The sequence below is a fragment of the Myotis yumanensis genome, unplaced genomic scaffold (genome assembly GCF_028538775.1).
Source record: "Myotis yumanensis isolate MYYU_CA2020_CCGP unplaced genomic scaffold, mMyoYum1.0.hap1 SCAF_1, whole genome shotgun sequence".
In the NCBI taxonomy this organism is placed as follows: Eukaryota; Metazoa; Chordata; class Mammalia; order Chiroptera; family Vespertilionidae; genus Myotis; species Myotis yumanensis.
In genome coordinates this window covers 45,168,717-45,190,876 of record NW_027223752.1, presented here as the reverse complement: position 1 = coordinate 45,190,876, position 22,160 = coordinate 45,168,717, and the positions used below count along the sequence as shown (strand labels likewise).

The 22,160-nt window shown below is 40.8% G+C and overlaps 1 protein-coding gene across 2 annotated transcripts; it reads right to left on the bottom strand.

Moving 5' to 3' along the window:
• Nucleotides 1–1,715: 1,715 nt before the first annotated feature.
• On the bottom strand, nucleotides 1,716–18,533 carry GMFB (glia maturation factor beta). 2 transcript variants are annotated; one of them, XM_070419454.1, is made up of 7 exons: nucleotides 18,434–18,533; nucleotides 12,463–12,559; nucleotides 10,818–10,867; nucleotides 9,916–9,965; nucleotides 9,346–9,431; nucleotides 7,891–7,964; nucleotides 1,716–5,429 (listed from the first exon to the last, which is right to left on the bottom strand). In XM_070419454.1, exons 1-7 carry the CDS (start codon nucleotides 18,434–18,436, stop codon nucleotides 5,358–5,360), a joined length of 432 nt encoding a protein of 143 aa, XP_070275555.1. In that variant the 5' UTR covers nucleotides 18,437–18,533; the 3' UTR covers nucleotides 1,716–5,357. The 2 variants fall into 2 exon arrangements, with proteins under 2 accessions (XP_070275555.1, XP_070275557.1); XM_070419456.1 differs by having other exon boundaries at nucleotides 9,346–9,428.
• Nucleotides 18,534–22,160: the final 3,627 nt, after the last annotated feature.

Here is a 22,160-nt window from a genome sequence, read left to right as displayed (position 1 = left end):
TTTTATATATATACTAGAGGCCCGGTGCACAAAAATTTGTGCACTCGGGGGGGAGAGGGGATCCCTCAGCCTCGCCTGTGCCCTCTCGCAGTCTGGGACCACTCGGGAGATAATGACCTGCTGGCTTAGGCCTGCTCCCAGGTGGCAGAGGGCAGGCCCAATCCCTAGGTGCAGCCCCTGGTCGGGCTCAGAACAGGGCCGATTGGGGAGTTGGGGCGCCGCCCCCTGTCATACACAGAGCAGGGCGGATTGGGAGGTTTCGATGCCACCCCTAGTCACGCTCAGGGTAGGGCCAATTGGGGGGTTGGGGCACCGCCCTCTGTCACTCTCAAGGCAGGGTCAATAGGGAGGTTGCGGTGCCACCCCGTCACACACAGAGCAGGGCCCATCAGGAGGTTGGGGGGCTCCCCCCTGTCACACACAGAGCAGGGCCCATCAGGGGGTTGGGGAGCTCCCCCCGTCACTCACAGAGCAGGGCCGATAGGGGAGTTGGGGCACCACCCCCTGTCACACACAAAGCAGGGCAGATCAGGGCGCCGCCACTGTCACACTCAGGGCAGGGCTGATGGTGGGGGGGGGGAGGGTTGGGGCGCCGCACCCTGTCACACACAGAGCCGCAGGGCGATCAGGGGGTTTAGGAGCTCCCCCCTGTCACGAACAGAGCAGGGCGGATAGGGAGGTTGTGGCCCCGCCCCCTGTCACACACAGAGCTGCAGGGCGATCAGGGGGTTTGGTCACTGCCCCGTCACGCTGATCCTGGTGCCTGGAGGCCTCGCTGCTCCGCTGATCCTAGTGCTGGGAGGCATATTACCCTTTTACTATAAAGGATAGAAGCCTGATGCACGGGAGGGGGCCGGCTGGTTTGCCCTGAAGGGTGTCCTGGATCAGGGTGGGGGTCCTACTTGGGTGCCTGGCCAGCCTGGGTGAGGGGATGATGGCTGTTTGCATCTGGTCACACCCCCTTCAGGGTGGGGGTCCTGCTTGGGTGCCTGGCCAGCCTGGGTGAGGGGATGGCGGCTGTTTGCATCTGGTCACACCCCCTTTAGAGTGGGGGTACCCACCGGGGTGCCTGGCCAGCCTGAGTGAGGGGCTGAGGGCCATTTTCAGGCTGGCGGGTGACTGAAGCTCCCAACCTGTCCTTTTTTTCCTTTTTTTTAAATTCTGGGCCAGCTTTAGCTCTGAGGCTTGGCTCTAGCTATGAGACCTCCACTGCTGAAAGCAGGTTTCTGGCCTTTGTTTACCTTCTGTATTTGAAACAATGTTGCAGTCCTGCTGGCTGAAGGGGTTTTGTTTAGCTTCTGTATTTGTTACAATGTTGCTTAGAGTGCAGCTGAGAGGCCGGCAGCAGCAGGCGGGGAAGCTTGGCTTCCTCTGTCACTGAAGCAAGCAAGCCTCCCTTTTCGCGTCAGCTGCCTGGCTGCTGGCCGCCATCTTGGTTGGCAGTTAATTTGCATATCTCACTGATTAGCCAATGGGAAGGGTAGCGGCTGTACGCCTAATTACCATGTTTCTCTTTTATTTGATAGGATATAGATTACATTTTCCCTCTCCCAATCCTATACTGCCAAGTGATTCCCATTTATTTTCCCCTCTCAGGTTTTCAGAATAAACTGCTATATCTGTGTGGCTCACACAAATGCCATAACTGCGCCAGGCAGGTAACAGTAACTGCAAAGGGAAGAGGAGGCGAGTAAAAAATGAAAAGCTAGAAGTCCTTTCATGTTAACATTTTATTTAAACCAGTACAAGCACCATGCTTAACAGAAGACTGTCCAAAATAAACATGCAATATGAACTAGCAGAGACTGAAACCACAGCTTAAGAAGCTGTGCCAGTTCTTGATTTTGTTAAATGATGACAGAGAACTGTTAAAATTCACAAGACTAAACCATTACTGTTTCAAGCCTCCTGAATGAGATTTATATTGGACCATCAAAGTCAGCGGGAACCGCCCTGGCATGTTAGTGATCTCAAATAATATTCAAGTAATTATATGTATACGAACTATATTCCAAAAAAGCAAGAAAACAGTTTCCATCATAATCATAGTGTAGTTGTTTTAAATATTACAGGAACATGATTACTGATTTGAAATGTCAAATGGCATAAGAGGAAACAAATTTCTCAAGAATATTCAACTTGGGACCACTGGTTTTAAGTGGTCTAGAAGGTTTACATTCTTCCAGAAATACAAAATAAGATTTGTCCAGAAATGTGTGAGACATGTCTTCACATAAGTATTAAAGGCTCAAATTCTATAGATTCCAGTATTATCAGTCTTTGAACAAATAGGGAAAGCAACCATACTAAGAATATCTGAATTGATAAAATATGAGTTACTCTCTGCTTCCAAGAAATATCAGCATTTAAACCCTTATGAAAATATCTATTCACCACTAGTCCACATTATGGATTAATGACTGCTCAGGTTTTAAAGTAGTCCAAACATTTTTTTTTAAGTATACCTTCATTACTAGCTATATGGGTAGGGTAGAAAGACAGCCAAATTTAATTTGGCAATAAACTCCTCTAACAGGAAATTTTTAGTTAAAGTGTCAGACCAGGATACAATTTATGGCTACGTTTGACTTCTGAAAATAGGAGGTAAAAAGGGAGAGAAAAGTGCTGACAGACATTATGCTACAAAGATTATTTAGTAATGAAGATAAAAAATTTAGCAATACCCTCTTAAACAAGAGTATGTTTAATTGCACTATTTAGTAAACTTTTTAGAAACAGACAATTTGAACACTTATTTTAGAAGTCAATTAAACAAACACAGTCAGTCAACCAACTTTTTTTCCTAACATAACTGCTTCAGTACCAGAACAAACTGATTACTATCAAAACTCTGGTGTTTTGGAATTTCAGCATAGTAACCTGAGAACAGTTTTCTTCATGTCAGTTCTGTTGCCACAAAAGCCATACTAAAAATGTGCTATGATTACTAGCTGGTTCTATTTTGACAACATTAGATGCTAAGCAGGACATACGCAAGGCCAACAATTTCAAAACTGATGCTAATTTAGAAGACCATGCAGGAGGTTCCAAGGGAAAAAAAAAAACTGCTACCAAAAAGGAAAGATTAAGATTTAAGGCTGATGGGAATGGCTGTACCAGAAAGTTATGGAATGTAGAAACTGGACTTATGAGATCTGGAGTTACTATTTGAGAGAGGGCAGAAAAAGAGATCAAATAAGAAATGTACTTGTAAAGAACAATGCAAAATTTGGTTAGATGGAAGAGAAATGTATATAAACATCTGAGAACATTCTAGAGCATGGGATTTGTCAATCTCCCTACAGGACAGAGCGAGTAAAAAATGTTCTACTGATCCCCTAACCTTGATCTATTGTCTTGCAAATACATGTTATTGATAAGAAGCAAACAAGCTCAAAATAACATGGTTTATCACAGTTCTTTGCCCCTTTTAGAAAACAGGAGAACTAAGAGTTCTGCACATGGAGGTCAATACTATCTGACATGAGGAGGACTTTCAAAACTAAAGTGAGCAAGACAAAATAAGGAACTGAATTGAAAAATACATTCTTGCAGCACTAGTTTCTCTTATTGCTGAGAAGCAGATGAAACAAATCTAATTTCTTTCATTCAACATATTAAAAACACTCTTGGATTACATTAAATTCACTTGGATTACATTTGCATTTCTGCAGAATTATAAGCGTTTTTCTCCAATATCAAAATAGCTGTTTAAAGAATTCTTAAAATTCCTGGGTAATGTTCTCTCCCTGGAAAATTGGAATAAAAAATTCTTCTCATTCATTAACCACAACAAATACCCACTCTAGTACTTCCTCATTTCCAACTAACTTCCTATTGCTTCCTGTTTCTAGATTAGCGAAGCCAAACAGTGTTGGGAACAGAAGATGCTCTATTCAATATTATGAAAATTCCAACTATCTTTGCCTCTTTGTTAAAGTTGGCACAGAAACCTCAAAACAAAAAATGCAAAGAACGTATGAGTGGAAAATATGCCAACATAAAAAAAAAATGCCTTTGCTAGTTTTAAAATGACTAAAATATTCTTAATATAAGAATTCACTCACCAAATTTGGTTAGTCTTTACTCTCAAAACCTTTTATCAAATTAATGTTAAACAGTTGCTTATTTGCTTTTACATTTCTAAAGCACACTATATATTAGAATTCTTGCTCTATGCCAAGGATGCCATCATCTAACAAGACAGGTGTCCAATTTAGAATATTTTCTGAAATTTAGGATATAAAATGCAATTTCTACTGATGTGCTAATGTTATGGCCAAGGTTTTAAGACAAGTAAGTCTTTTCAATGGCACAAAATTAATCACAAATATGCCCAAATTTATTACTCTCAACTGCCATATATTCACCGATGCAAGTGGACAGTTGGAATTTCAATTTAAAAATATGAAGTTGATCTTTTACAAATTTCAGATACACACATTAGAAAATTGTTTTACTTGGACCCTTTACAAAAGTATTAATTTCACCAAATCCAGAATACTGGCAGTGTAAAAGTCTTAAACTAACTTTAAAGCTAACAAATCAAAGGCACAGTACTAACCAATTTAAAATAACTAGTTTTCACAGGACAACATTAAGAGATGTTTTGTAAATAAGATGTTATTAATCTAGATTCAAACTCTCTAGAAATGACACAACCAAGAATGAAGCCCTTGATTAGTTACAACCCATCAATTCCTAAGATGTTATTTTCCATAAGAATAGACAAAATTATTATAAAATCTAACTCCCAGACCTTAAGAATGAGTGATTGATAAACAAAGTTTCTGGACTTGATTAAAAAGGAGAAAGGAAATCAAAGAAGGGATAGAATTAATGAAAAATGTAGCTGTAATGCAGGTTACACTATAGTAAATTATTACTCATGGCTCAAAATTGGGTCACTCAAGTCTTTTACCCCAAATTAATTTCAACTTTTTGACAAGAGATAATATGCTATTTTCCAATAGCATATTTTCCAGTAGATAAACTGCTAATATCCAGTATTTGTCAAAAGGAGGCAACTGCTGTCTATCACAATACCCAATTTCCGATGGTGTCTGCAAATAGTAACAAATTCTGAACCGTAAGTTATAGAAATTGGTCACAAGAGTGCAAAAAGTCCCTGGAGAGTAGTCCATCTAACAATTACAAATATAGGGAAACATTTTACAAAGTTTCATTACTATGAAGATGATTTCCTCTTTGCTTAAACTTTGAACAAATGAGGAATTTTTCTTTACTGCAGGAAACAAACTGTAAGTAACAGTGCATTTTAGGCATAAATAAGTATTTATGTCTGGCTCCAGTATGGTCAGGTTAATACATAAATACTTTAGAAACAGAACTTCACATTAATGGAAAAATCCAAGTTTCTCACGTAACCATTCTTCAGTTAGGTCTTCAGTATTTCTTATTTCAAATACCTTAAAAAACAACAACAACAACTTAGGTTATATGCTGATACTCTCAAAAAAAAAAAAAATCAAACACATTAAATACCAGGTTCTCCTTCCTTTGATATTGATCATGACTTAATCTGTATAAATTAGATATTCCATTTGGGAGGTGCTTTACTTTTTTTAAATACTAAGTACTCAGTTACCAAAGTTTAGCAATTAAGATGGCATAAAACCAAAACTCTCTTACAAGTGAGCAATTCTGTAAATACTACCCACTAAAAGAGACAACCCAAATAAATCAGTCTGGTTAGAAGCTAAATAAAAGAACATATGCTAGTCTTCCATAATTGGAGGAAATGGCTTAGATTGCATTGATAAAGATGGACTGGCCACAAATCTCCAGCAAGAATCTGCATACACACAGGCCCAGAAAGTGTAATGGCTATAGACAGAAAATGTAAATACAGCAGAAAGAATGGGATTTGAGGCCAGATGTGGGTTTGAGCCCTAGTTCTGTCATTTATTATTATGCAGCCCTGTACAAGTCATTTATCCTCTGAACCTCAGTTTTCCCATCTACAGAACAGGAATAGCACCATCAACCTCACAAGTCTGTGGTGAGGATTCAAAGGGATTATTTGTAAAAGTAATTTGTAAATTGCAACGCCTTAATTCAGCACTTTAGGTCACACACAGGATTAGAACAGACTTGAGGCTATTAACAGAGTTCCTTCTTAACTACCCAAGCTCCTACAGCAACTCCACGGAATTCCTATGGTACAAATGAGGAAAGGTAGTGTCTATACCTGTTATATTGGTGGTACCAATGGCAAGCATATATGGGCTAAAGGGAAAAAATGGAACACACTTAAAGACATTCCCTGGATTGATGATTAAGCACCCAAGGAGAAAACACTGATGCTGTCCTTAAAATAAAACCTGAGCCGTGGGGGTGTGGCTCAGTTGGTTGAGCATCAAGAGGTCACCAGTTCGATTCCTGTTCAAGGCACATACCCAGATTGTGGGTTTGATCCTCCAGTCCGGGTGTGTGCAGGAGGCAACTGATATGTTTCTCTCTCACATCAATTTTTTTTTTCTCTCTCCCCCTTCCTTTCTCTCTAAAATCAATAAAAAACATTTAAAAACAAACAACACCCTGGCCAGTGTGGCTCAATTGGCTGGGTATGGTTCTGTGCACCAGGGGGTTGTTGGTTTGATTCCTGGTCAGGGCACATGCCCAGGTTTCAGGTCCCAGCTCCATCCCCAGTGAGGGTGTGTGTGTGCTCACGAGGGGGTTGGGAACAGCCAATGGATATTTCGCTTTCTCATCAGTTTCTCTCTCCCTCTCTCTAAAAATCAATAAAATTCTTTTTTAAAAACCTGAAAGGAAATATTATTTAACACTATTTCAGTGTTGTAATATTCTATTTCAAAATCTAAAATGTATAAACTACTTTTTCAACTCAAACTAATATGTGGAAGTTTCAAGTGTAAGAGCAAGTACCCTTCTTACCTCTAACCTTCAAAACTGCCATAAGACAATGAGGACATAATAAATCATAAAACAAGTGTCTCATATAAAACAGAATGTTCTAGCTTAATAAAGCTACTAATAAGTATTCTTTAGATTTGGAAGCAATGTAGTTAACTGTATATGAATTCCTGCATAGAATCTGGTTCATTCAGTCTATGGTAAGATTTCAATGCTGACGTTTACCTTTAGAAATTATATTATGGAAGATGAAGAAATCTCAGTAGATTGAATAGTTACAGTGGCTTTTCTAAAACTGCCTACATTTTTAATGTGATTTCTTCTGATGAACTTATAATTCCCATTCAAAAACACACATCTGGTTCAAATTTCTATCATTCTATTTTCAGCTAATAAAAAGCTTTGACTAATTTGCTGCTCTGTTCTAAATAATGTTCAATTTCATAAAAATTCTTCACTCTTCAGATTATTTCATGGCTCTGTATAGTACCCCCTTATCTTCAGGTTATCACCTGACTCCCAATGGATTGCCTGAAACTGCGGACACCATGGAGTCCTATATATACTATGTTTTTTCCTATGCATATACCTTTTCACTTAAAGAAAGCACTTTACGGCTTCTCTTTGGCATAGCTGAATTTCCAGCATCATTACCCTTGTACTTTGGGGCCATCAGTAAGTAAAATAAGGGTTACCTGAACACAAGCACTATGATACCTGGACAGTGACCTCATAACTGAGACACAACTCAGTGACTAACAGGCAACTAACACTGTGTTCACTAGACAAAGGGATGACTCATGTCCCGGGCAGGACAAAGATTTCATCATGCTACTCAGAATCATGTGCAATTTAAAACTTACAAAGTGTTTAATTCTGGAATTTTTGAACTATGGTTGACCACAGGTAACTGGAATCGTGGATGAAGGGAGGGGAACTACTGTATTGTAAGTGAAAATACTGTCTCAATAAGCAGGTAAATATAAATCCCACCTTGGTTAGTTCAGCTGTTTGGACTAGCTTATTCTTACTCCCAGCATACATCATTTGTTGTTCAGGCTTACATCCTGGAAAGGAGAGATTTGTGTAGAATTGAGACTTAGATTTTGACAAAGCAATGGGTTTTCATTATTTGCTTTTTAAAAAATGACACATTTAGGGTTTCTTATTCTTTCGAGTTTATAAAAACTTCCGTCTAAATGTGATTCTGAGACTTACTTGCATACTGTACAGAGACATAGCTAAATTACAAATAAATAAGCTTTAGGTCAGCAAAAATAAATGGGGCTAGAACTCTGCAGATTTTGACTTTTAAATCCTTGTAAACACTTAAAAACTTGTTAGCACTTCCTTAATTTTGACTTTAAATATCAAGTTCAATTTTATTGATGTCTAACACAGATAAGGTTTTGGGATGGTGAGGGGTCAGTGGGAGAGATCTGCCCTGAAGAAAATTTACAGTTTGATTACATATTAAGTTAAAAATATACTACAATGTATTTTAAGTCCTAAGTAAATGACACAAATAGTAAAATTTAGAAAAGAGTTCAAGGAGAGATTTTACTGTGGACTTGAACGTGGTACTTGTGAGACTTCTGGTGATAGATACCTTAAATACCAATAAGCCATTTTAATATCCAAGGTAAGCTACTCTGGGACTATTATCAAGATTATAGACATACTAGAGGCCCGGTGCACGAAAATCATGCAGGGGGGGGGGGGGGGGTCCTAAGCCCAGCCTGCATCCTCTCGCAGTCCAGGAGCCCTCTGGGGATGTCCGACTGACGGCTTAGGCCCACTCCCCTAAGCCGTCAGTCAGACATCCTTAGTGCTGCCCCGGAGGTGGAAGAGGCTCCTGCCACCGCCGCTGCACTTGCCAGCCGTGAGCCCAGCTTCTGGCTGAGCAGCGTTCCCCTGTGGGAGCGCACTGACCACCAGGGGGCAGCTCCTGAGTTTAGTGTTTGCCCCTTGGTGGTCAGTGCACATCATAGCAATTGGTCGTTCAGCCGTTCAGTTGATTTGCATATTAGCCTTTTATTAATATAGGATTATGGGCAACTACAATTTTAAAGATAAACATAAATATATATCATTATTACACACAAAATTCACATACTTATAAAAATATTTAAAATATAGGAGAAAATGTACTTTTGATATTTTAAAATGTTATTACATTTCAAATTCCTTAAAATGTGTGTATGACCTAACAATGATACTTCTAGGATTTTATTCAAGGAAAATAATTAAGTTCTAACACATAATGTTTTATAGTAACTTATTTCTAGGGACACATTTACATGTGCACGTGTGCACACACACAACTCAATTTAGGTTTACTCAACACTTTTCTTCTTTAAAACAAGCATTCAATTTGTCCAATATAAAAAAAAAATGTTTTATATTAGATCAGAAACAAATATGCACTATTTAAAAAAATTCGCTTACCAACAGGACTTGAGAAAATAAAACACAGAGGATATGAAACTCTTCCATCATCATGTTGATATTTGTAACTATAGACTATGAAGGTTTTTCTCAAGTTAAAGAAACTAAAATTACTGCTCTATGAGACAAGTAATTACCAACAAACTTCTGAAATACACACCTGGGGAGCTAGTGAGTGATAAATTTCTAACATACCTATTTAGGCCACACCTTCACTATTCATTATCTTTCCACAAATTTATAAATAGGCCCCATGGTAAGTTATAAAATCATATAATCTCTCAAAAATAAATGTATTAAAAGTACGAATTTTATATGGATTTCTTTCTCATTTTTATTATAAATACATAATAAATGGAATTTTAAAAAAATAATTCATCCCACTAATAACCAATTTTTCACTTTTCTTGGTCCAACATATATGCATACATATTTTAATTTGATTGTGATCACGGTGTAGAAGAAAATTTTATAAAATATGTCTTCTAAAAGTTGAAAAATTAAACGTCATAAATGAAATTCTGGCCACTAAAGAAAACAAATTTCTTTAAAGAAGTAAGAAAAGGATATCGAGGTTGTCGTTCAGGTAGTTCATCTTTAAGTTCATCCGGTGAAATGCCCTGGCATAATAGAGAAAAACAACTTTTAAACAATTTTTTACCTATATCCTTAAGATATATACCAAGTACCCATTCTACCAATAAGTATAAATACCTAACCATACACCACAACATTAAATTTTATTTTATTAAGTTGCACACAAGCTGAGGTTCCTGAATCCTCAATCTAAAGAAAGCCCACTCGGTTTAGTTGTTTATTCACTGAACATTGGGCTGAGAGGCACAGTAGTCTATGCTCATATTCCAATTGTCAGAAAATAGTGAGATAAGCCAATCTCTCAGGAGAAACAACATATCTGAATTAGGGGGGTAGGAAGGAGTTAATTTCTTATTTTTTATTGATTTGAGAGAGAAGAAGAGAGAGAGATTGATTTTGTTGTCCCACTTATTTATGCATTCATTGGCTGTTTCTTGTATGTGCTCTGACGGAATCAGACCCAAAACCTTGGCTTACGGGGACGACGCTCTAATCAACTGAGCTACTCGGCCAGGGCCAAAATTAATTTCTTTTCCATCTAAATTACTTAATTTGACAAACTAAATATTTAGGTTATAGGGTTTTAGATTTTCTTTACTGGCCAAGCAATTTAGAAGCAAGTTATAAACTTGACTCAGTAATTATTGGATATATAGCCCTAATTTCTACCACTTGTTAGACTGATTCATTGTTTTAAAGAAGGTGATTAAATTAGCAAGACAAAGCACTACACAATAATTAGCACATGTTTTTCATGCATAATAAGCATATATTTAAAGGTGTAGAACTCATTTTAGAAGTACATGTAACTAATATAACATCTTTTGGGCTATAATTGCTTAACTATAAAACTGTATTTAGTTGATTAAACAAACCTCAAGCTCTTCATCCAGTACCACCAGGCGTTTATCCTTATCAATCTTCACTAAAATAAAAATATAGTATGAGTGAACTGTGATTCTAATGTGACCTTAACCTACGCAACCCCAGAGTCTCAGCCCCTTTTTTTGGAATCTAAAATTAAACCATCAAGAAACACAAGCATAAGAAAAGTCATTCTGAGTTTTAGTTCATGGTCAATTAGCTAGCTTAGCTTTTTAAGTAGTCAATAGTTAGAAGTTTTTACCCATAATTCCCCACACTTACTTTGCTTATTTAGAACTTTAAGTCAACTCCTTACATTTACTATGTATACAGAGAACTTTGTAACTCAAATGCAACTTCCTATATAATAAGGAAAGGTCTGAAAGGGTGATTGTGACTGAGATTGGTCTATGTACTATGGTTAGAACCCTAAGGAGAAAGTAAGCCAGGAGTCAGGACAGAACAACCTTCAGATTCCCAGCTTCTCAAGTCAGGGTTTCATGGCGCGATATGAGTGCAGGATTCTAAGAAAGTGACTTACAAATAACAGTGATATCTATATTCAATTATATGTAACATAATCCAATGCCAAGTTAAAATGTGTTTAGATCATTTATACCTGTTCTTTCCTACCACTCTGAAAAGCTGGCCATTTTTGGTTTTGCACTAATTTCACAGTAAATCCTGTGAGATACAATATGATCTCAAATAGCTTTACCTTTCTGTGGCAAGATGGCACTGTGTTAAGGTCTGTATTTCTATGTTGTAGTGTTTATTTGTAATAGAACAAACTGTCACCACCTCATTAATTCACATCTGCCTGATGCAGCTCTGTTAAACATCGTCTATACACTTTTACATTTTACTGCCCTTCCTTCATCTTTCTAAATTACTACTCAGATTAAATATTACCTAAGAATATAAAAGAAATCTGCATAACATCAGATACAGAATACAGTGGGAGTGGAAATATTCATATTCTTTCCATTGTCCGAAGTCAGTAAAGCTTCAACTCAAATGCATGAAACTAGAGTTTGCATCTAAAATTGAAATAAGGGCGCAAATCACTTTGAACACAAAGCTGAACTTTATTTACCATTTTAGATGTAGGCAAAGGTTTCTGTTTGAGGATGAATGGCCAGGCTATTTTTAGTCCCCTGAGAAGTTAAAAGAGATGCACAGGTCACTAAAAATGACCAAGTGACCAAGAAGATAATCTCCAACACTGTGTAGGTAACAGAGGGGGAAGTAGAATACTGCACCTCTGTTTTGTGATATTAGCTGTTACTTTTTTTTGAAATATATTTTTATTGCTTTCAGAGAGGTAGGGAGGGGGAGAGAGAGATAGAAACCTGAATGATGAGAGAGAATCATTGATCGCTGCCTCCTGCATGCCCTACACTGGGGACCGAGTCCACAACCCTGGCATGTGCCCTTGACTGGAATCAAACCTGAGACCTTTCAGTCAGCAGGCCGACGCTCTATCCACTGAGCCTAACCAGCTAGGGCTGTTACTTATTTTTCAAACTGATCTAAAAGGGGAAGGGTTAAAACAGGAGGAGTTAAATTACTTTCTAAACGTTCCGTTTATTCAACGTAGCTGTAAGATAAAAACAAACTAATAACATGTAACTGAAGTAATCGCTTTTAGCTTACTTATAATGGCAGCATTGTTCGTTTCTTTGCGAAAACGGAACTTTCTCAGTTTTTCCACTAAATCTTCAGCAACATCACAAACCACCAAAGACTCACTCTAGAAAAGAAAGAAAAAAAATCACGTATAAAATGCCATGATTTCAATACACATATATGTTAAAAGTTATAAAACCTGTACCTTAAAAAGGTATATTGACATCTACAAATGTCACAATTATGTGAAAGCATTAACATGAAACACACGAACACTTAAAGAGCTTTTGAATCTACCAACCTTTGTATCTACATTAATTACACACATTTGTTCATTTTATATGTATACTTTAACTTTCTCTTTAGCTAATAAATATCTCAAAGAACTAAACATATATTAATGTGCAATTTTATCAGATCTATAGAGGAAGGGAAGAATGTGGGGAAAGTACAGAAAGAAGAGGATAATCATCTTATTGTGCTTATAATTAACTAGAGGCCCAGTGCACGAAATTCGTGCGGGGGGGGGGGGGGGGGGGGGGAGAGGTGTCCCTCAGCCCAGCCTGCACCCTTTCCAATCTGGGACCCCTCGGGGGATGTCCGACTGCCAGTTTAGGCCTGATCCCTGTGGGACATCCCTCTCACAATCCGGGACTGCTGGCTCCCAACCACTCACCTGCCTGCCTGCCTGACTGCCCCTAACCACTTCCGCCTGCCAGCCTGATCGATGTCTAACTGCCCTCGCCTGCTGGCCTGATCACCCCCAACTGCCCTCCCCAGCCGGCCCAGTCACCCCTAACTGCCCTCCCCTGCAGGCCTGGTTCCCCCAACTGCCCTCTCCTGCAGGCCTGGTTCCCCCCAATTGCCCTCCCCTGCCATCCTGGTCGCCCGCAACTGCACTCCCCTGCTGGCCTGGTTGCCCCCAACTGCCCTCCCCTGCAGGCCCAGTCACCCCCAACTGTCCTCCCCTGCAGGCCTGGTCACCCCCAACTGCCCTTCCCTGCCATCCTGGTCGCTCCCAACTGCCCTCCCCTGCTGGCCATCTTGTGGTGGCCATCTTTGACCACATGGGGGTGGCCATCTTGGGCGAGGGTGTGATGGTCAATTTGCATATTACCTCTTTATTATATAGGCTAAAACCTGGATTTATTTTTGTGTCTCACAACTATGAAAAATATATAAATAAACAAATATGAAAAACAAACACTAAGAATAAAAGCCAATAACATTTATATCTTAATTGACTACGGGACTTTAAAAAAGAGTTAAGAATTATGAAAGCAAAACCAGATTTAAACAATTATGAAAAATTATTAGAGACTCTTCTCCAGAAAAATGGCAAGGAAATGATCAAAAGCACTCTTCTTTTAGTGGTGCAAATGTATCAATGATTGCAATCATGAGGATGGAAATCTTTCTTTTCTTTTTTAATGTTTAAAACTTCAAACACATAAAAGTAGAGACTAGAATAGTGAGACCCTATGCAGTATCACTCAGCTTCAACCGTTATCAGCACATAGCCAATCTTATTTCATCCAGCTCCCTCACTGTCCCCTGGCCTAGCACACAGCAAAGGCCAGAAGTCATTTCAACTGTTTTTCAGTATGCATCATTAAAATAACAGTAAGTGCCATTAAAATATAAAGGCAATAACATTATCTCACCTAAAAAAAATCTAACAGTAATTCCAGTCTTAAATATTCAGAAAGAGTTTAAATTTCCCTCACTATTTTAAGGTGTGTTTTTTTTTTCATGTTGGTTTAAAAAGAGACCCACATATTTTAGTCTCTTTTCATGTATAGGTCCCCACCCCCACCCCACTCTTCTTTTAAGAAAATCAAACCATGCTGAGACAATACTAAATACATATGTGTCATTATAACCCAAAAGTATTAGGGCTTCCAATTTTAAGTTACAATAAAAATCTACTAAAAGCCTATTTTTTTTACCCTGTGTTGGGTAAATTTAAAGCATAGGTTAAAGCAGGAGATAGTTATCCATTTTAAAAATTGTCCTTTAAATTCAGAACACTGATAATACATAAGGTGGTATTATATAGTTAAAAAGTACATCCCACCCATAGGTACTATCCAATCAGGTTCCTTAGGAGTCATGTGTCCACCCTTTTAGTTCTCTTTAGAGAAAGAGATGCTAAATCCTATGGAGTTCCCTGAAGGTAGTATCCAACCCTAATCTTATTGTTTTTCTACCTTCCAAGAAAGGTATAGAAGTCAGAAAACAACAATTTCCATTCTCTTCTCAACCAAAGGTAGAACCCACTAGTGAAACTAATAAATATTTTAGATTTTTGTTTAGGCAAGGAGCAATTTATAAGACTTATTTATCTTCCAGCTCTGATACTAAGAGCTGCTGGTGCAATCCTGACATTCTAAGTATCAGAAACCAAGTGTGTGTGTGGGGGGGGGGGGGGGGCGGGGGGGGGTGTTAGGGTAGGGGGAAGCATGCTGTGATTTAATTTATATATATATATATGTAGCTTTTTTTTGTTTTTGCATTTACACCCCTCCCAATAACATAAGGCCAACAATTTCTTCCTACAAGTAAAAAGACCAATTCTAATTGCTTATAGTTAGTAGAAGAATTTAAGGATGAGTATAACACTCTGAAAACTTTATACGGTAATATGTAAGGTGTGATATACCATAGGATATACCAGTGATGGCGAACCTATGACACGCGTGTCAGAGGTGACACACGAACTCATTTTTTTGGTTGATTTTTCTTTGTTAAATGGCATTTAAATATATAAAATAAATATCAAAAATATAAATCTATGTTTTACTATGGTTGCAAGTATCAAAAAATTTCTATATGTGACACGGCACCCGAGTTAAGTTAGGGTTTTTCAAAATGCTGACACGCCGAGCTCAAAAGGTTCGCCATCACTGGGATATACCATTATACACTGCATAACTATATTTTAGTCAACAACTTACCACATTTACAATGGTAATCCCATAAGAGTAATGAAAGGCAGTGTGACTCAAGCACAGAGAAGGAACAAAAACATGGTACAAAAGGAAGTCGGTAAGAGCTGGACCACATAAAGCCCAGGGGGTCATATTAAGTATTTTGGTCTCTATGAGCAAAGGGAAGCCACTAAGGCAAGCATGTCAAACTCTTGGCCCACAACGAATATTTTTGTGGCCCAGCTAATATAATGGTATGTAAGAAACGTTTTAATAAAAATTTTGTAACTTATTTTTATAATATTATGTTATACATAATTATTAATAACAAACTACAACATTCGCTAATGACTGATTACTATAATGGCATTGCATTCATTTCCCTTACGCTCCTTACACAAAGGCGGGCCATTTCTCTCCACTAATACTAGCAGCGAATATTTTAGCAGCCGATTGCCACGTCATTAGTCTTGGACTGACTTGTTTGGTGTGTGCAACAGTAAATCTTTCGGAGAACAAGAAAAATAGGTTTATTTGCATCATGCTTATTAATTTGTGCAGTTATTCAGTGTCTGGTAAGTTAATGTTCAAGAAAAAATATTAATTTTTATTAAAATGTTCTATTATTTTATGTTAACGATTACTCATTTATTTCAGCTCTTTGTATTCAGCAGGTCTCTATCGAAATAAAGCTATGTTTCTATGAAAATTGAAGCTTTTGTTTTTTTTGCAGCCCACATAAACTTAAACCTTGTTTATTTGGCCCATGTTAGCCTTTGAGTTTGACATGCTTGCACTAAGGTGTTTTAAGCAGGGTGGTAATTGAAAACATGATCAGGTTTGCATGCAAGAAACAGGCAGAGAGCCAGGACGAATAGAACAAGACTAGTTAACTGACAAGGCTAGGTCAGGTGAGAGATGAAAAGCCGCTTAGACAGGCTGATGAGGATAAAGAAAAGTAGGTGAGTCCCAGCCGGTTTGGCTCAGTGGATAGAGCATCGGCCTGTGGACTGAAGGGCCCCAGGTTCAGTTATAGCCAAGGGCACATGCCTGGGTTTCGGACTCAATCCCCAGTTCGGGGCATGCAGGAGGCAGCCGATCAATGATTCTCTCCCATCATTGATGTTTCTATCTCACTCTCCCTCTCCCTTCCTCTCTATAAAAATATATATAAAAAAGAAAAATAGGTGAATATCTCTAATAATAGTTAACATGTGTTAAACACTATGAGAGAAACATTATGCTATGTCCTTTACATGGATCTCCCTTTATGCTCAAAACAATCTCATGAGATGGGTATTATTATCCCCATTTTGCAAGAAACTAAGGCTTAGAGAAGTTAATTATCGCCCTCCCCCTCCCCAGATTACATAATTAGAATCCTCCCCAGGATTCAATCCAGGCAGCCTAACCTCTAGCCCACTCACGCTTTTGACCACTACAAAGGAGCTGGTGTCAGACGGGATATTGGGAGGAGTGGGTTCAGAAAGGGTACCAAGGTGATGCCTAAGCTTCTCCCTTGTGTAACACTAAATAGTGCTACCTTTCACTAAATTAAAGAGCACTGAGCAAGACCAGGCTTGAGGGGAAAGAACATGAATTCTATTTTGGAAAAAGTGAGGTGGCTTTGAGGAACCCCAGTGGGGAAAAGCCTCTCAGAGGATGTTAACTAAATAGTGGGATACACAGATCTGGACTGGACCTCAGAAGCAAGGTCTGAGATACAATTTGACAAGTCATATGCATGTATGTGGCAGCAGACGCTGTGAGTGCAGGTAAGAAAGGATGAAGACTACAGACTAGAAAAATGAAGCACTGGGATAGAGCTTAGGGCTCCCACGTGTTGTGTCCAGAGAAAGAGAACAGTTTGCACGGGGCACAGATGGACCAACAGAAGTAGGAAAAACAAAACAAAACAGGGATTCTGTGTCCCAGAAGCCAGAAGGGAAGAGAACGCTTCAAAGAGGAGAGAGTGGTCCACACCCTGGACTGCAGCTGAGAGGTCAGGAAAGGTAAGAACTGAAGAGTCCCTTGGATCTAGTAGCCAAAACAAGGTCCACTCATGCAGGTTGGTTGAGAAATGAGTGGGAGGCCAGGGATAGGTCAGTGGGATTTTGTGTTTTGCTTGTTTTAATCAAAGAAAGGAGCATATTTAAAAACCTGATAGGAAAGATCCAGAAGATCCTTTTGGGGCAACTTGATTCTCCACTTTTTTAAAAAAATATTTAATTGTGTGTTTTTTAAGGTTATAAATTTTATGTTTTTAGAGAGGGAGGGAGAGAAGGATCGATGTGAGACACACTGATTGGCTGCCTCCCGTCAGCGCCAGAGGGGGATCTAAGCCGCCACCTAGGTTTGTGCCCAGATCACATTTGAACCCGCGACCTTCCGGGGCACGGGAGGGCGCTGCCACCGACAGAGGCGCACCAGCCGGGGCAATTCTCCGCTGAGGTTGGAGCGCAGGGGCCCAAGGAAGCCAGAGCCGCAGCCCCAGCAAAACTAAAGAGCTTTACAGTCACCGTAATGCCAAAGCCGGGGGTCAAAGGCTTCCCGCCGCTGTAACTCAGGGAAAGCAAGGAGAAGGGGAAACAGAGGCAGGCGGGGCGGAGGGCGCGATAAGCCGCGGCGAGGCCGGGAGACCGGAGTCAGAATCGGAGCGAGCCCTCCGGGCCAAGGCCGGCAGGCAGGGGGTGCTCGCGCCCGCGGGCCCCCGGCAGAGAATCCGCGTTTGGGGGAGCCCTCCGCCGGGCCAGACCCCTGGACCTCCGACACTTCAGCTCTGGAGCTGGCACCCACCCTCCAGCAGGACCGGCGGGCAGGGCCCACCCCACTGGCCGCCCTCAGCCCCCGGGCTCGCCAGGGGGTCCGCCCCGAGGCGGGCGGAAGCGGCGGCGGCGGCGGCGGCTGGGGGACGCCAATCTCCGGCGCTGGACTCCCGCCAGCAGCCGGGGCGGAAGCGGCCGCCGACCCACCCTGGGCGCTGCCCGCCGAGCTCGGCCCCGGCAAACAGGAAAGCCCAGTGGGCTGGCCCAGCCCTCTGTCCCCCACCCTCGCGGGCGGCAGCTCACCATTTTCCTTCCGGCAGTCACCTTCCCTCGGGCCCCTTTAAGAATGGCACCGCGGCCGCCTCCCTTCCTGCCCCGACGCCCGGCACAGCCACCCCCACCGCCCGACGCGGCCTGGAGGGCCGACACGTGACCGCGGACGGTGGGAGGCGCGGCTCAAAATTAGCCGGACGCGGTCGCCGATAGGCTCCTAACCTGACCGTGATTGGGCGACCGTGCCAAAATGCACTCTTCACATTCAAGATCCATATGACTCGAATCAATTCGATAGAATGTTCTGCATCAGAGCTTCTCAACTTAAGCGTATTGACATTTGGAGTCCAATAATCCTTCACTGTGGGTGGTGTGGCGTCCGGTGCGTGGTAGGATGTTCAGCAGCATCCCTGGCCTCTACCCGCTAGAGGACAGTGGCACCTCCCCAGTTGTGACAACCAAGAATGTGACCAGACATTGTCAAACGTTGCCAGGACGCAGGGGTGGGAATCGCTGTTATAAATGGATGTCCTGAGCCTTGGGGCACAGAATAAGTGCCATATTAATCACCAGTGCGAGCTCACCTGGGGCAGGCTTCAGGCAGCCTCCTGCCACCTAGTGTATATAGATGACAGAAGCCCAGCATCTAAGCCCAGGAGAGTTTTTTTCTAGAGGGATTTGGAAGTTCAATGGGTTCAAAGGGTTAGGTACTGCTTAGGCACCAAACGATTTTTCACAATCCCTGTCATCTCTGGGATCATACTCAAATTACATATCCATTCAGTTCTGTTGTGCAGTGACTGCCTCAAAATTTGAAACTCAGTTATGACACTTATTATATTCCTCCTGGTGTCTCCAAAATAGAGATAAACTTGCCCTCTAGGAAATAATGTGGGACATTAAAAAGGCCATATAAATGAATGAATGGGTTGGCAGCTGTAAGAAAAATGCATAATGAAGATAATAAAATTTGAAAACATGTTAATCAATTCTGCATTTCTCTTATGAAACCCTCTCCTTGGTTGTCCAGGAGCATCTATCAGCCTCCAAGGAGAAACATAACTGCGATGCTTGGAATGCAGAAGAAAAACAACTTTTGAGTTGTTCAAAAAATAAGACTTTTGAGTCCCAAGAAACACAGTAGTCTTGGAAAAACAACAACAGACATTACTAAGAAAGAAAGGTTTTAAAAAATTTAAAGCTCCATTACCTTCAAAATCCAAACCTTGGCAAAATTAAAAGTGTCATTTAGCATATGCCATATGGTAGAGAAGATGGAGGCTATGACATAAGGAAAGTACCTGCTGAGTGGGAAGGAGGGCGTCTTTCCACTTTGGTCTGGTGGAGGGTGGACGGAGACGGAGCTCGAATAAGTGCAGCAGGCAGGCATACCTATCCTGTTCTGGCTGAAGTCTCAGAATGGGGATGGGGGGCGGGTGCAGGGTAGGGTAGTAGAAAAGCACCCAAGTATATGTGGTAATAGAGAACCTGTAGAGAATTGGTGGTCTACTCCTCTAAGAAAGAAGGAGAGGCCTTGCATTTGGCTCTGCACCCCTGAACATGACTCGGGAACAATGGCAGAGGTGGCCTTGTTTGGTATCCTGAGATACCCGCTGGTCTCAGCGGCCTGCAGGTGCTGTGTGGGAGAATCTACATATTCATGCATTCCCTCTGGGAGTAAAATGATGAAAGATGGTGAACAGTCTGGTGAACAGTGGAACTAAGAGGTCACAATGCATTAAGGCTTTACAACTAGAAGTAAATGGCTGGAACTTTTGGTCTCGGGAGTGGTTGCCAGCCAGGGCCACAGAAGGTCAGATGAAACCTGCTTTACCTTATTGAGGACTCACAAGTGTTGTGCAGAGCTCAGACCTCATTTTTCCAACCCTACCATGGGATCATGTGAATGCCCATGAAGCAAGAGGGAGAAGTGAGAGGAGAGACTAACAATTTTTCTGAAAGAGACCAGCTACCTAAAGGGGCAGTTAAACTTGAGGATACTAGGATACCTATAATTGATAAATTTAAGCTCACCAGTCTCCCATTTTTCCTCTCCCCCTTTTCCTTCCTTCTACTGCTCAGTGGGGCGAGGATTCACAAGCAAAACTAAATCAGTTATAGATAATAAAGAAGAGCCATTCTTTCTGTTCATCTGAGAGTTATACATTTTATAGCCTAATATAGATACTTTGAGCTGCCAAATTATCTCATGGAGAAGAACGTCCCTCCCTCCTTCTTCCTTCCTTCCTTCCTTCCTTCCTTCCTTCCTTCCTTCCTTCCTTCCTTCCTTCCATAAACACCTGTTGAGCCTCTACAAAATATATGTTCAGCATTGTTGACACACACATCAATTAGGTGTCATTCCTACACTCAGGGAGCTGGGGACCTAGTAAGCTATATAGACTAAGTGAGCATATACTTTCACCAGGGTCAGGGGGCTCCATATGGATCCACACTGGGTGCTATTGGAGAGGACTCTCCCCAGGGGTTGGGAAGTGTTCAGGAAGCTTCCCGAAGAAGGGAGATTCAGAGTTGACTTTTAAGGATAACTAGAAATTTGCCAGGAGGAGGAGGAAAGAGAGCTTTCAGGCAAAGGGAAGAGGATATACACATAGCTCTGATGATTAATTTTATGTGTCAACATGACTTCTGCATGGGATGTTCAGATTAAACATGATTTCAGAGTGCTTCTGGATGAGATTAACATTGAATTGGTGCGGTTGGCAAAGTAGATTGCTTGCCCCAGTGTGGGTGAGCATCGTCCAATCCGATGAAAGCCTGAAGAGAACAGAAGAAAAGGAAGAAGGAATCTGTCTCCTCCTGTTTTTTCTTCCTGCAGGCTTGCTTGAGCTGGAACATTGGTCTTCTCCTGCCTTTGGAATGGAATTTATACCATTGACTTCCCTAGTTCTCAGGCCTTTAGACTTGGGTTGGAATTATACCACCACTTTCCTGGATCTCCAGCTTGTAGATGGCAGTCAATTCCTCCTAATAAATCAATCAACCTCTCTCCCAATATCTATATCTATCTACCTATCTACTTTTCTCCCTATCCCTTCTTCTGGAGAGCCTTGACTAATATAATGGCCAATTCTGAGATCTAAACATAGATTATTTCACTAATTTTAAGATTCATTTCTCTCTACATTTAATTTCTCTGAAACCAGGATACACCTAACAATCCATGGCATCTTACAAATTTGTTATTTGTGATAAAGTAAAGGTGAGGCATAAAGCATCCTAAAGTGAATGAAGTTCACGTTTTGGGGTCCCTCATTTGCACCGTGCCCTTCCAGGGCCTTATATTTAATTTGTATTTGTAATTTGTTTTAAATTTCTTAGAATGGGTCCCTGAAATGAGCTTCGGGCCCTATAAACCTGCATCCATCTCTAATGTATCCAATGTATTTTTAGAAGATTGGTAATTCAGTAGGTTGATGATTAGTATTTATAGGGGATGAGGGAAGAGGATCAGGAATGGGTGGTGAGAGACTGGAAACTTAGGATCTAATGTCAGTGAATGACAGCTACATCCATTCATCTGGTGGAAGAAGCCAGAAATTTCTACTCCTGCCCCTCTTATGCCCCAATCCAAGCCATCATTAGGTCCTGTATATTTCTCCTATGCTAGAGACTCCTGGTCCTCCTTCAAACTCTGTTTTCTTCTTCTGTGAGTAATAGAACCCTCCAGTTTTAGCCGGATACTCTGAACAGCCTCCCTTTCAGTTAAATGTGGACACAAGGCTTAGTTTTGGCA

Excerpts from the sequence above, each read along its gene's own strand:
- GMFB (XM_070419454.1), bottom strand. Across the intron at positions 7,965-9,345 it reads TATTTTCTCAAGTCCTGTTG|GATGTAAGCCTGAACAACAA; the intron begins GTAAGCGAATTT and ends TCTCCTTTCCAG. Across the intron at positions 5,430-7,890 it reads AAACAGCTGAACTAACCAAG|GTATTTGAAATAAGAAATAC; the intron begins GTGGGATTTATA and ends TTGTTTTTTAAG.